Here is a 15,365-nt window from a genome sequence, read left to right on the forward strand (position 1 = left end):
TCTCTCTCTCTCTCTCTCTCTCTCTCTCTCTCTCTCTCTCTCTCTCTCTCTCTCTCTCTCTCTCTCTCTCTCTCTCTCTCTCTCTCACTCTCTCTCACTCTCTCTCTCTGCCTCCCAGGTAGGACATTTCCCTCTCCCCAAAGGGGTGCTCTGTGAAGCCCACAGCTCCTGTCTCCAGAGTCTTGACATGCTGTCAAGACCAGATGGCAGTTGCAGCTTCACTGAGCATATAGGCTAGTTATGTGTGCGGATTGGAAAGTAGAAGAAATAAAACAAAAAAGAAAAGAAAAAGGGCCAGAGATTGAGAGGAGAGAAAAAACAAAGCAAAACACAAGGACAGCAAAAAATCTGAACTCTGCAGAGACCAGGAGCACAAAGATGGAAGCAGATGAATATATTCTGACTGTCCGTTAAAGTGTCCAGAAAGCTTGGCATGTTCTTTTCTCTCTTCTCTTTTCTTTTTTAATCCATGCTTTTCCTCACAGTATAGATTTGGCTGCACCCTGCTATTCCTCCGCAGATGTCTTGAATAATAATGTATTTTGTGGGGCCCTCTGTTCTGGTTGGAACCGCAGCCTAGTGCAGAAGCATAGGAGTGCGGAGAAACTTGTACAATGCGGCCCTTTGATCTAAATTTACAGCTGGCTGCTGCGCTCTAATCGGCTGCGATCAGGAGTGATTTACAGTCGTGAGCCAGCCAGCTCTGTTGAACGAACTTTTTCGTTCGTTCCGAGCGACGGGGGTAATTAGTCCTTCCACCCCCTTTGTACGCTGCGCAAGATCGCAGAGATAGACTAATGTTATTACTCTTTTTCTTTTTGGTCTTATTTTTTAAATTGCAAACATTTGTTGGGATGGACTGGACTGACCTTGTAGCGAGCGGTCAGCCCACCCTTGGTTGGGAGCGTTATCACCAGTGGCCGCTGGTCTTTGCAGCCTGGCCTTTGTTTGCGTGTGCTGATACTGAGGAGTGAAATGGCTCTGATAATCTCCCCTCCACTATCCCCCTCCTTGCTCCTGTGCTGCGCTGCTTTGGTACACCGACCACACACACACACACTCTTGTCTTTCAAGCCTATTCCCCTAGTTAGTTCACTGTGTGTCGAGCTATGCTTTGTACAAATGTATTGATTTATTTTCGCCAATCATTCTGATTTGTGTTGGTGCAGTGCATGGTTTGTTTCGGTAGAGTTGTTAGGAAGGAAAAATATAGATTTTTTTATTTTTATTCTTCTCAAATCAGGGTGTTTTTTTTTGTCTCCGGCTCGTGTTTGGGAACACTACAGGTATTTCAGTTCTAATGTGAAGGTTCTGGATCTTTCCTTGCCAGCGCACAAACCGGATGCCAAAGGATATCCACGTGGACCCAGAGAAGTTCGCCGCTGAGCTCATCAGCCGGCTGGAGGGCGTTCTGAGGGAGCGCGAGGCCCAGGAGAAGCTGGAGGAACGTCTCAAGAGGGTCCGGCAGGTACGCAGCCCAGACACACCTTATCTCTCTCTCTCTCTCTCTCTCTCTCTCTCCATCTCTCTCTCTCTCTCCTCTCTCTCTCTCTCTCTCTCTCTCTCTCTCTCTCTCTCTCTCTCTCTTTCTTTCTCTCTCTCTCTTTCTTTCTTTCTCTCTCTCCTCTTTCTTTCTTTCTCTCTCTCTCTCTTTCTCTTTCTTTCTCTTTTTTTCTCTCTTTGTCTCTTTCTTTCTCTCTTTCTCTTTCTTTCTTTCTCTCTCTCTCTCTTTCTCTTTCTTTCTCTTTTTTTCTCTCTTTGTCTCTTTCTTTCTCTCTTTCTCTTTCTTTCTCTTTGTCTTTCTTTCTCTCTCTCTCTCTCTCTCTCTCTCTCTGTGTCTCTCTCTCTCTCTCTCTCTCCACATACACAGAGCTGCTGGGTTATACCAGGTCAGAAAGTAGCAGCGCTGAACAGTGAAGGGCTGAGGTGTACCTTAGAGCTTGAGCTTGCACACGAAGTATTGCCTACTAATACTCATCTACAACATCCAAAGAAAGAAGGATTAGTCAAAGAGGATATGGTTTGGTAGACAGTGTAGAATCATGTCAATATGTCAATATGAGTGTGATGTAAACTAGACCAGCTAGATCCATTTCACATGTTCAGACATAAGCTGGCAGCTATCCCATTGGCCCTCCCCACCTCCCCAAGGGGGTGGGGGGTGTGTGTGTGTGTGGAAGTAGAGGTAACTTCATTAGAGCTCTAATGCCCCCCCCCCCCCCCTCCCCTAGGCTGGTGTAGCAGTGCTCATAGATTTAAACCCATGGATGGACATCAAGGTTGTCTTCTACAGCCCCCGCCACCTCCCAATATACATCAGTTTTCACACTCTTGCATCACGTGCCAAGTCATAAATCAGTTATACATGTTGCCAGCAATGCAGTGAAGTTATCAGAGACACTATGAGACAGTATAATTACACCTGCCAGGGAATCCATGTTATGTGGCTAAGCTGCTGCCTAGCAGGTAAAGCACGTTTAAATGGCTATAGCCTACATTTAAATTCGTTTAGATCCAGTGATTCTGCAGTCATGGAAACGCTACGTCACACTTTGGACTCTATTATCGAGGCTACATAAGGTCTGTCTGCGCGGGAGCGCCCAACCCACACAGCTTGTGGATCATTATGGTTCATTATGCTGTTGAAAGGGTAGGGGCTCTCAGTAGACACCTGTCCACGTCCTGTGTGTGCTTACACCTCCCGCGGCATGTTTGAATGCCAAACCTGAAGCACCGGAAAGTACAAAACAACAACATCGCTGTTGGCACAAACAAAATATGACAAAGAGGAGAATTGCTTTTTTTTCCCCATTTTAACCAAACAAACAATCACGTTGACGCTTATTCTTAGGAAAATATTGTATACTGACATGTTTGAGGCTTTAATCGAAAACATAATGTTACAAGCGTCATTAGAACATCTTGCGTAGATGTTACAAGTACATCAATGAAATCTTTCATTAGACGCACACAGGCTTTTTGTGCAGAATGATCAGAAGTATTTCCTCTGAAAGCCATTGAGTTTACCACTTTCTATAGAGTATCAACCACGCGTCCCAGTTAACCAAATTATAGTGCTGGTATTATTGCAGTGAAATAAATATCAATGGGCTCTATGTCTTTAATTTGTCGTCTGATTGCTTGAAAAGCATTCTTCTTCAGACACCCAGGTTCCCGCTCATTTCATCATTGTTGTTGTTTTGGAGGCCAGCGTTGGCTCATGGAGCTCCTCCCTCCACGGCGTCGCTGTCAGCATCAGGTGGCGCACCTGCTCTCCGCTCCGCGCTGCCGCCGCCAGTGCTGATGGTGGTAACCAGGGCTCTGCCGCCGCGTTCCGGCGTAATGACTCCGCTTGAAGTCCAGTGGCGCGTGAAAGAATGCCTGAGCTTTCCGCAAATGAGGGCCCTCGAAGAACTCGAAGCCGGGCGTTAGGTCTCAAGGCGTATGATTTAGGTAGTTTGGCCTCAGTTTGCCCCATTCTCTCATTGGAACAGGAGGCTTGGATTATTTAAAGCTGGAAGGGCAGGAATGTCATTCTGTATTTAATTGATATAGCTCGGCATCAGACAGGAGGCCTTGTGCCATTCTGATGTGATTACGGTTGAAAGCCCTCAATGTCAGGCTTTTCCTCTCATCACACAGAATGTGGTTGGAGGTGTAGTACGCACGATTGGAGACTGTTAGTATTCCGCCGGCAGACTCGACAAGCATGTTGCCAGGAAGATTGAAGTGGAAAGTGAAAAAAAAAATCACTTTTCAACCTTCTGAAAAGAATCAGGAAAAAGGTATCACGTCAAAATTCACCCAAAAGTGCTCATCTATGATTCACCCAGAGTAACATCTAACCCCCAAAATGTTCCTAGTCTTATGTTGCAAGATGTTCAAAACTCTCATAATGCATAGATTTAATTCTGTTTTTTGCAAGTGATCATTGCATTCACTTAAATCCAGTATTCCTTTAGAGCATTGTCTTGAATGAGCAACCACTGTCAATTATTCTGTGTTCTCATAACTCCTACTCAGTTCTTGTGAGTTATGAACCGACTGATGAACTTTGCCTTTACCCTTGTTACCTTTGGTGGAAATCCAAATAATGGCACTCTGGTGGGTTTCTTTGTTTTCAGATGTTTGTTCTCTTAGTTTGCGTTTGTTCAGTGAGTGAAGCACTGAAATCCTCCGTAGTGCAGTAGCTACTCTTTGTTCCCTCCCACATATCTTCCAAAATCAGAGCTAACTAGCTACCATATGCAGGCGTGCTGAGATAATGTGAAAAGAACACGTGAGTGTAATTTCACAGTTTGAGCTGCCCCATTTCCCCAAAAAAGGTAGAAAGCCGACATAACACGTTAGTATTTTTGGCATGGAATACCTTGCAGGCCACCCTCAGCCAAGTGAAACCAAGACTATGTCCTTGATGGCTCCTTGTGTAGTTCTGCAGAACCGTTTGAAGAATTCTGTCCTAGTTGGATCTATCATGTTCCTTCTCATGTCCTCTGAGGCGATGTGTAAAATGAGTCTGGACGATGTCCACCTGTAATTCCTCGCCCTGGCTTTTGTGCGCCCCTCTAATCAGCCGGCCCTTGGCTGGATTAGTATGGAGCAGCGTGGGGCACAGAGCCTCATCAGAAAACCCGTCCTCCTCCTCTCCTCATAGCCCACTACCTGGAAGGAACATCAAAGCCCGTCCATGCATAACTTATCTGGAGTCTCTCCTCTCCTCATGTCTGGGGGTGGGGGTGCGTCGGAGGATGCTGCAGAGGGTTGGGGGGTATGCCAGGAGGAGGACTAAGCCCTGAGGCTTGGAGAAGGGGCGCTTAAGATGCATGAGGCGCACATCTACACCCCCCCCCCCCCCCCCCCCACACACACACACACACACACACACAAAAAGGCCGCCACCACAAAACGCCTGTCCACTCATGCTGGTGATGAGAGGCTGTAATTGTGGATCGTAATCGGTCAGTCTTTTCTGTTCTCGGTTTATCATTATACAAGGTTTATTGCCATTTTTGCCTACAGCTGTACTTGAGTGGGAATACAAAGTGCATTGTGTGAATGTGTACGTGTGCATTGTTTTGTGTGTCAGTTTGTGCAGAATTCTAAGGAAAACAGTGCCCCCTGCTGGTATACTGATTGCAACAGCATGTGATGATTGTCTCCCTAGTCCTATTTGTTTAGTTGTCTTGAGAAACAAATATACAGAAAAAACAGTGAGGGAGATGCCAATCTCAAACGACTGTCTCCAAGGAAACAATCTGCTGTAGAGGAGATGCAAGAATATCTCATTTATTGGACTGTGCTGTACCATCTGTCCCCATACAGACTTTAGCATTCTGACTAGGGAAAGTACAAGCATGTCTTTGAATGATCAACTAAGTTTACATACGATATTAGGAGCAGGTGTCAATGAAAAACAGTGCAGTGGTGCCTTATGCAAAAAATCCACTCAATTTGTGGTTCGCAGATGTAGCATACTCTGTAATTATGGCCTCATGGAAAGGAACAGCAGGTGTGGAGTTTAGAGGTAAATTGTGTGTGGTGCATAATTGCAGCTCTAAGAAGGAGAGAAGTCTGGCAGAGTTGAGGCTCTGCTCATAAACATGGGGCGGGGCAAGGAGCAGTGCAGTAAATGGGACAGAGATGAAGTAAAGAAGCAGAATCTTAATCTCTATCCCTTTTTCATTCTCTGTCTCTCCTTTCCTCTGTCTGTCTGTCTCTCTGTCCCCTCTTCCTCAGGAGGAGGAAGGTGACGACGCTGACGTGTCGGCCGCCCCGTCCCTCTCGGGCCACCGCCTCCCGCCGGCCTCCTCCTCCTCGCTCCACCACATGGCGCCGCACTCCCACTACGGCGCGCGCTACGCCGAGTGTGCCTACAACGGCCTGCCGCTGGCGCGCGACTCCCACGAGGAGAACCCCGAGAGCATCCTGGACGAGCACGTGCAGCGCGTCATGAAGACGCCCGGGTGTCAGTCGCCGGGCACCGGCCGCCACTCGCCCAAGTCGCGCTCGCCTGACGGCCTGCCTGCCACCGCCGCCGCCGCCTGCTTCGCCAAGGGCCCCGGAGCGACCCCCATGCCCATGGGCCTACCGGCGGGCAAGCACCCGCACCCTGCCCGTTTCGGACCCAAGGGGTTGGAGGCAGGCGGGCCGCCCATGCACCTGTACCACAAGCACGGACCGGGGCCAGGGGCAGGGGTGGGCGGCAAGCCCAAAGAGCAGCTGGACACGCACGGAGGCTTCGCCTGGCAGGCTGAGCCGCACCACTACAGCAGCAAGAGCAGGAACTACGCAGACGGCATGACTGCTGGGCCCGGGGGCATGGAGCTCTCCGCACACGGGTGAGAGATGAGACGCGCCGGATGAGACTTATGAGACCTTGTGCCATCACATTGTGATTTAACATTTGTCTTGATAACAACGTTTTCACTACATTTTGTCAGACTTTTTGAGAAATGCCACACATTCTCCTCCCACTTACCCTTGAGGGAAAAATGCTTTATTTCTGCATATAAATTTGAACAAGGATATTTCCATGCTCACTACTACCTTGAATCCAAGCTCTGCTGGCATCCTTAGCATCAAGGAATACATTTCTCTGCATTTGTATCATGCTATGCAAAGCAGTGTGAAAGCCTTTGCTTTCAGTGCTAGGTGTCACAAGCATGACACAAATGTAAGCACCCCCTCCTCTGCCTTCTCCAGCTTTAGTTTAAAATCTGCACAATTTTCTCTGTCTGGGTCTTACAGCAGCAAAGGCAGCACGCTAGCCAAGCGTCCCTCGAAGAAGGCCGAGGACTCGTGGAACACGGACACGCCCCTGGGTTCCGAGGAGCTGGACCGGACCCGGAAGATCCTGCAGTGGATGATGGAGGGTGAAAAAGAGGCTGGCCGCTACAAGAAGAGCCCCTATGGGTGAGTAGCCCATGCTGGTGCTGGTGCTGACACCGATACTGGTCCTGGATCTGTTGCCCACAGGGAGCCTCAGTTTATATGACTCAAAGGTCTTTTTTTCCAATGAGCAAGAACCACTGCCATCACTGGTCCTGGGTCAGTTATCCATAGAGAACATCAGTGTTTTTTTTTTTTTTGTTGTTTTGTACAGTGATGTGACTAGCTATATTAATCAAAGTTCCTATTCTTCCTCTGAGCAAGAACAAACTATTGAAGGCTACAAGGCATTGTGTCTCAGTGCTTAGTTACGACTGAACAGAATTAGGTGATGAGAGTTGTTTGTGTGATAAATTCTTCATGCCTTGTTGGGCTCAGATCAATATACAATGGTAGCTGTGGATGCTGTCGATACATTGTAAGGTGTGGAAGAAGGGTATAGCTGAAGCATATGAAAATAGGCCACTCTAGGAACAGAAACAGAGAGCAGTTGATCAGTTGATGGAGCAGTTGATGGAGTTGTATAGAGTGAGTTTGTATGAGAAGCTGTCATGGCAGGATTTAACCTGATTGACTTGTATGTAGACCAGTGGGGAAGTGGCTGTCAACAGCGGACCTGACAAAAATGTGAAAATGTGGCACTTAGCAGTGGCAGCTCTGTCAGTCTGTGGTGCAGATGGCCGTGGCCTACTGGTTAGCACCAGAGACTTTCTAATGTGGAGACACAGCACTCAAAAAATCCTCCATAGAAATACATGGGGCTAGTTTGTCACGCCAATATGGCCGTTGTCTACACATATCCCACCCCTTCCTCGGCAAAACGTCGACATGTAAATACATTGAGCCAATCATGTGGTGTCATGTGAATACATTGAGCCAATCATATGGTGTGTTGTGAAGACATCGTGCCAATCATGTGTTGTGATCTCGCCGCTGGAGCAAGATTGGTGTCGTGAAGCCTTGCGCACGCGCAGTTCGACCCAAAGACTGTGCCCGATGAGTGCCCAAAAAAGTTGGTATATGGCCGCCGAGTGGAGGGACTTGCCTAAAAGGACTTTGTTAGCGCTTCGGACTTGTAACCGGAGGGTTGCTCGTTCGAACCCCGACCAGTAGGAAGCGGCTGAAGTGCCCTTGAGCAAGGGCACCTAACCCCTCACTTCTCTCCGAGCGCCACTGTTTTAGCATGCAGCTCACTGCGCCGGGATTAGTGAAATCTTCACCTCACTGTGTGTTCACTTTAGCCAGCAGTCATTATCATATACAAAGCCCTGACGAGGATCAAGGCCCACATCATGAACAAGCTCACTGTGTGTTATCCCAGTGAATACCTACCTAGGATATTAACCCTAAATGTAAACTACTAGGCTATATTATAAATATTTTGTTGGTTCTACTAGTTCTTAGTTCTGTTGGTTACTTACTTCAAACCCTCTATAGCAACATCCAAGCACTTCCACAATGTCGTATGCACCTGAATCCTGAATTAAAGAAAAAAGATCCTGTCTCTAGTCAATAAGCAATAATGAGAAACATGGCAAGTAATGATAGATAGATAGAAAGATAGATAGATAGATAGATAGATAGATAGATAGATAGATACTTTCTTTATTCATCCTGAGGGAAAGTTTGGGCAGCCAGTAGCTTATACAAACGACACGCACACACATATATCTCACATCCATAAAAACCACACACAAAAAAGTAAAAATGTAAAGAGCATGTGAGATACATATAGTAAAGGCTCATATTGGAGAAAGTGAAGTGCTTGTATACAGTGTGAAAAGTGTGCTGTCTTTTGCCTGAAACTTTGTTCTCTCTCTTTCTCAGGAGTGTCTCTGGATCCAAGAAGAGCCACGAGACGTCGCGGCCAAGCTCGGTGGAGCGTCCGGGTGCCGTGCACCCGTGGGTGAGTGCGCAGCTCCGCAGCAACACTGTGCAGCCGTCGCACCCCTTCATCCAGGACCCCACCATGCCGCCCAACCCCGCGCCCAACCCCCTCACCCAGCTGGAGGAGGCGCGGCGCCGCCTGGAGGAGGAGAGGAAGAAGAGCACCACGCTGCAGAGCAAGCAGAGGTGAGCAGAGCGCTGCTGCCCGGCCCGGCCGCCGGCCGCCGGCCTTGGCGCGCAACGCAACGCAACGCAACGCAACGTAAAGCATTCTGGGAGTTCTCGGCATCGTCCGCGTTGGCTGGGAAGCAGGCTCTGTGCTTGTGAGAAATGTTTCAGTCACTGCCAGGCTTTTCTTTCTGCTCTGCGGAGAGGGCCTTTTCCCTCAAAATTTGCTCCTGTCAGTTGGATAATGGAATGATTATTGAACCAAATCGTGGCGAAATGAATTGCTGTCGGCTCAAGCTGGGAAAAAATGTTTGTTTGAACGTCTCTCGTCTGTGGTGGATGGTGATGTAAAATGCCATCATCTGGTTCAGTAACCAGGATCATTTGTCAATCTTGACAATTGATTGCCAATTTGTTGCATGTACATTTGACAAAATGGAATCCATGCAGCAGCAGTCAAATGCCATCACTGTCACTTCTCCAAATGCAGTGTGTCCGAGCGAGTCAAGTTACATTTAATTGGAACTGAAAGATTGATGTGCAATTCACTAACTCACAAGCAGAGTGGTGTAAACATACTTCCTCCTAGCCAGCCCAGCATCCTGTTTTTTTTGTTTGTTCTGCATTTGTTTCCATCCACAGTCATGCTATTTAGAAATTCTCATAATCAAAGGAAGAGTTCTGAACAGTTGTGGGATCAAAATGTAATGTCTACACGCATGCTAATCAGGCTTAAAGCTTGTCAGTGACTTGGCAGTGAGTGACCCGACCTCTCTTTGATTACTCGAGGGCAGGAGCGAGAGCGAACGCATGAGCCTACAAATAATGCATCAGCTCAGTGTTCTCTGCACGCAGAAGGATGAAGAGCTCTGATTGCAAGTGGCGTGCCTTTGATCTCGACACATGGTGCATCTCCAGAGTGTTATTAGTGTCGTGGGGTGTCAGAGAGCCTGAGCTGCACAGAGGAAAGAGAGAATTGGGAAGCACAGTAATGGGGAATGGAGATGATCTGGCCTCCATGCGCTCTCCCTGTCCACCCCCTGCTCTGCTGTGGCCTTCGGTCCCCCCCCAGATTGTTTCTCTGTTTGTGTTGCCTTTTGGTGTCTCCCTCCCATAAACGAGCAAGAGATTTAGATGTGTTTTTCCAAGGCAGTGTCTGTGTGTCACATGGGCTTGCATGGCCATCTCAGCTGTGCATGTGTGGCACATGAGTGTGTGTGTGTGTGTGTGTTTTGTGTTTGGGTGTGTGAGAGAGAGACTTTTATTTTGAGTGTTTGTGTAGTGTCTAGGTGCCTATGGGCCCCTCACAGGTGTGCCTGAGTTGTGTTGTGCTCAGAGGTGGAAAACTCCGGAACTCAGAAAGTGAGAGACCTACCACCTAAAACGGGTGTTTTCACTTGGCTGGCCTACGAGTTGTGCTTATTAGAATAAGCTGGTTTCCTGAATGGTTAGAACAGATACTATGTGGGAAGACTTTTACCTTTTTGAAGCCAAAGTTTTCCACCTCTGGGTGTGTTGCATGTTGTTGTGTAGGCTGTGCTGTGCTGTGCTGTGCTGTGCTGTGCTGTGCTGTGCTGTGCTGTGCTGTGCTCTCTTCTCTAACTGCGCTGCTGGGGTTGTTCCTCAGGTATGTGCTGGAGGTGATCCAGAGGGGGCGCGCCGCCGTCCGGCCCGCTCTCTTCCCCCCGCTCGGCGTGGTCCCGGCCGTCTCCGACACGGAGCTCTCTGAGCCCGAGTACGTCCCGCTGCCCTTCTTAGAACCTCCAATCACCCCCCCACCGTCCCAACCCTCACCCCATCACCACCTGCACAGTGCCCCCCCCCCCACCCAAATGCCTCTCCCTCTCATAGGCCATGCCCAGCCCAGACTCCAGACCCTTGTCCCTGTAGTTCTCCGGCCATTTCCCCTGTCATTTCCCTGCTCCTTATCCATAGCTAGCAGCACGTAGCAGTGGTCAGTAGGCCAGTAGGCTGTTTGTTTCTTACGTAGTTTAGTTTAAATGGTAGCAGTGTGGCACTAACAGTACCACTCCTTTTAGCATGCAACACAGTTTCAAATATGGGGGATCTATCCTTCATTGATGTGGAAAATGTTGGTGGTAAATATGACAATAAAATTGGAGGGTCCTTCCTCTTTTTAATGACCCGCCATCGCTGGCTCTTACCTCTTACCATTGTTGCCAACAACCATGACCATTGACCATTTTGTACCTTTTAAACACAAACTGCCGTTCTCTACTGTCCATCTGTAATGATGATGCAGTGTGGGGCTGTATAAACAGCAATTTATGTCTTTTTGAGGATGGAAAACAAGGACACTCAGTGGTCCTGAAATGAGCCTGACGTGCTGTTCTGTAACTCATGATGATTTGTTTAAAATGCTTCTCTGCCTGCAGACACAAACCGGTGAAGAAGCAACCGTGCGACAACATCACGGTGGCCTACTACTTCTGCGGAGAGCCCATCCCCTACAGAACCTCAGTGAAAGGGAGGATCGTCACACTGGGACAGTTCAAGGAGCTGCTGACCAAGAAAGGGAGTTACAGGTACGGACACACACACACACACACACACACACACACACACACACACACACACAATGCAACAACGACTGATGGAACGAAAGACAAACAGATTTGTGTCTGAGTTCAGGCAGAAATGCTAAGTTTTACAAGACACCAAACAGATTTGTGTTTGTGTGTGTGTTGTGTTGTGTTTTTAGACCACTCTATTCTTAATAAAAAAAAGTCTGGATGTTGTGTTCTGGATATGTTTCCTTTATACTGTTGTAAAAATACATGCAAAGTCAAATAATGCACTGAATTATATGTTCTGCTTAAACGCACAGCAATGTGACACACATTCACGAACACTGATGCAACACACTCGAAACCCAGTGGAAAATGTGTTGGAATAGTTTTCTTTTCCAAGACCTCTGTGTAAATGGATGCCATTTCCCCCTTATGCCCTTTCCCAGGTATTACTTCAAGAAAGTGAGCGACGAGTTCGACTGCGGGGTGGTGTTTGAGGAGGTGCGAGAAGATGACGCAATCTTGCCCATCTTCGAGGAAAAGATCATCGGGAAAGTGGAGAAGATCGATTGAGGCTGAGTCGATGGTGTGAAGACGGCAAAAGAACGAGAGAGAGAAAGCGAGACTGTGATGAGGAAAACCTGAAGCATGATGGTGGTTATTGGAGTGCTGAAATGGCTTCTGAGATTGTCAGAGAGAGAGAGAGAGAAAGGGAAAAATGGGCCGCAAGCAGGTGCAGAGTAAATGGTATGGGAATGTGTTTTTCAGCAGAGGGCTAGAGGCTGAGGTTGCACGCATTAGACTGAAGGATTCTCCCCGAGGGTCACGCTGGAACCCCATGCTAATGGCACCAGGGGCTTCCACCTTTGCACACGGACTGTTGGATTACTCCCCCAGCTGCTAGTGGACTCAGTCCAGCTGTTAGTGCTCTGTGCATGGGATGGAAAGCGACAAACAAGAGACTGGAAGAATGAACTGATAGAGAATGAAGCAGAAGAAGAAAGAGGAATCATACTCTTACCTTGTTTTGGTATATTTCTAACTGAAATGTAATGTAGCATTGCGAAAGACAAAAGTTTGACTAGGACAAAAACAAAATTACTATGAATCTGTTTACTAAAGCTGCATATTTTTGATATGATGTTATCAAACGGAAGGTATCCTTTCTAATGTAACAACTTGTAATTTTTTTTATATGTACCTGGTACCAGATGTGTACAGATTGTTTGTTTTAAACAAGAGAGTTAAAAAGTTTTATATCTATTTAAATATTTAAAAGACAAAGCTATTTGGTTGAGATCTTATCGAAGCTGTGGCGCAGTATCTGAGGTTGTTCTCAGGGCCTAAATCTCTGGAGCCTGTGTGGGAACCTAGACACCATAGCCCCCATGTATTACCAAGTGCTTTTAACCCCCCCCCCCCCCCCCCCATGATTCTGCTATTTAATCGCCCGTAGTCCGCTGGCATTAGTCCTCTCTGCACTTCTTATTGCATTAAAAAAGACAAAAAGGAAAGTCGCCTTGAGACTCCCTAACCCCATGAGTATGCCTTCTGTAGCTATTGGAACCAATACTGATTACTGAAACAAAGTTTTTGGACAGCGAGATACACAGTGTGTTGTGTACTAGCGAGATACACAGTGTGTTGTGTACTAGCGAGATACACAGTGTGTTGTGTACTAGCGAGATACACAGTGTGTTGTGTACTAGCGAGATACACAGTGTGTTGTGTACTAGCGAGATACACAGTGTGTTGTGTACTAGCGAGATACACAGTGTGTTGTGTAGTCGAGGCCTGTCCCAAATTGTAGTAGTGGTGCAGCAGCCCACAGACATGTCGGGAGCTGCATGTGAAAGACACCCCTGTGCTTTGAAAAAGGCCAGTTCCGGCCTTATTAATTCTCCTTCCAAACTACTTTGAACCCCCTGTTCTGCTCCCCAAGTGAAACACAAACACAGACGTCGACTGGAAGAATGGCTTCATTCAACAGCAGGTGGTAAATGTCAGCCAGTGAGCGCACCAACTTGTAGGAACTTTAAACAGAGCTATCAGCATTTACTCAACTCCAGGGCTCCTGTGAGCCATCTTAAGTGCTTGTGTATTTTCACACTTCAGTGTGTGAAGATGAGCGGCTTGTTGAAGTATCAGCATTTGTGAAGGGATGGCGCTTTTTTTGTATGTGTGTTGTGTGCGGGAGGCTTGTAATCGTTGTGTTGTTGCGTGCACACATCTTAGAGGGTGTGTGTGAGATCCTAGGGTCCAGTGACAGAGTGCCATTGGATGATTCAGTTATCATGTTTACACTTACCTTAATGTATTACGATAAAAATAACTAAATGATGAATTGTAGCCTTTTAGCTTAATATGGCTAAATTTGGTGCCTGGTTGGAATGCATTGTTATACAAAAAAGTAATTTTAGCATAAAGATTTTCTACAGATCACAAACACCAAAGAGAACAGGGGTTTAATACTTTTCACCCATTTTGTTATTTTTTGTTTTGCTTTACTTAAATAATTTGAGTGATCCAAACCCAGTTATATTTTTACAATCTTGCACATTGTTATTTGGTAATATTTTGTAGGAAGATAGTACAAGATGGTGCAAGACTGAGTGAGGTAGCCATTGTGGTAGTAGTGTTTACAGAGAGGAACAGCTAGGAAGAATAACACAAGGTTGCTATAACATGGGCTTCGACACACTGAAGGCACTATATAGAGAAGTTTTGCTTTTCTGAAAAGACGTAGCTTAAATTAATTTGAAGATCACTGAGCTCCACGCTATCAAAAATCTTTTGATAAGGATTTCCTTACAAGTCTCCATGTGCTGAATACAACATTTGAGGGGAAGGACACCGACATATCTCTTATTTGCGTTATCCAGATAAACTAATTAACTAAATAAAAAATAGATCAGAACGGCTTTTCCTCAAACTTGAACAGTATCGGTACTCGAATGTGTTGTCTTGATTCCATTGTCGTTGTGCCCCCTGGCGCTGTTGGCACGGGTAGAGGTGACCTCAGAAACAAAACGAAACCACCATTACTGTGACGGCTGGCGCTGACGAGCTTGTCTCGCTGCTGCCGGCCTTTGTTGTACATAGACATCACCGAGTGCCTTTCTAACCCCTTCCCTTGCCTCCACTACATAATTTCATCTCGCTTAGTTGTCTGTTTCCAGGGACAAGAATCATGTTTTTTTTGTTGTTGTTTTTGTTTTTGGGTTGGTTGGTTTTGTTTTCCTTAGTGGCTACATTAGTGTCTGTCTAAACGTCTGTCAGACATGCATCCTCACTCTTTGGATAAACTCTTTTTTTTTCTATGTAAATATGTACATTTTTAAAAGTGGCTACCAGCAACACCATTGGGATATGTACAGTAGTACTGTGGCTCTTCTCCTGGTGCTCTGATTACCAGTGTGCTGGGTTGTACAGCTATTATTATTTACAGGTACTTGAACAATAAAGACATGTAATAAACCGGTAATCCATGCTCTCTTCTCGTTACTCAATCACATGCCATCTCAGAGCATTCGGGAGATCCTCCAGTGAATGTGACAGAACATACAACATAACATATTTTCAATATTCATCTTTAGCAATAATGAAAATGACATCAGTTTACCTACCTTAATATGTAAAAAGAAAACGTCGGAGTTGACCTTTTCCTAACCAGCCGATGAAGCCTTGTGCTGTGTCTCAACTTCACTTGCCTGCTGTCACCTGGTGGTGGCAGTCTTGGGCCTAGGTAGTCATATATCCACTCACACTTCTACTCAGTCTGTTATGAGGTACTCCACAGCTCTCGTAAGCAAGCGGACAGAATTGTTTTCCTGTGAGGAGTTCCATAGACTTTTGATAGCATGACGAGGGAGGTGGCTGCTGTTGCTGCTC

At 46.7% G+C, this 15,365-nt stretch overlaps 1 protein-coding gene across 6 annotated transcripts in view; it reads left to right on the plus strand.

The window, feature by feature from the left end:
* Positions 1 to 14,958, plus strand: part of axin1 (axin 1) — a 47,045-nt gene extending 32,087 nt beyond the window's left edge. For 4 of the 6 annotated variants that reach the window (XM_042085359.1, XM_042085358.1, XM_042085357.1 and 1 more), the window contains 7 exons: positions 1,331 to 1,468; positions 5,737 to 6,338; positions 6,748 to 6,912; positions 8,716 to 8,961; positions 10,571 to 10,678; positions 11,340 to 11,489; positions 11,921 to 14,958. In XM_042085359.1, coding sequence (XP_041941293.1) covers positions 1,331 to 1,468; positions 5,737 to 6,338; positions 6,748 to 6,912; positions 8,716 to 8,961; positions 10,571 to 10,678; positions 11,340 to 11,489; positions 11,921 to 12,047 — 1,536 coding nt within the window. In that variant the 3' untranslated portion in view covers positions 12,048 to 14,958. Of the gene's footprint in view, positions 1 to 1,330; positions 1,469 to 5,736; positions 6,339 to 6,747; positions 6,913 to 8,715; positions 8,962 to 10,570; positions 10,679 to 11,336; positions 11,490 to 11,920 lie in introns of all 6 variants that reach the window. The other 2 variants (XM_042085362.1, XM_042085363.1) reach the window with 2 other exon arrangements.
* The last annotated feature ends 407 nt before the right edge of the window (positions 14,959 to 15,365 follow it).

Source organism: Alosa sapidissima, chromosome 3 (genome assembly GCF_018492685.1).
Source record: "Alosa sapidissima isolate fAloSap1 chromosome 3, fAloSap1.pri, whole genome shotgun sequence".
NCBI lineage: Eukaryota > Metazoa > Chordata > Actinopteri > Clupeiformes > Clupeidae > Alosa > Alosa sapidissima.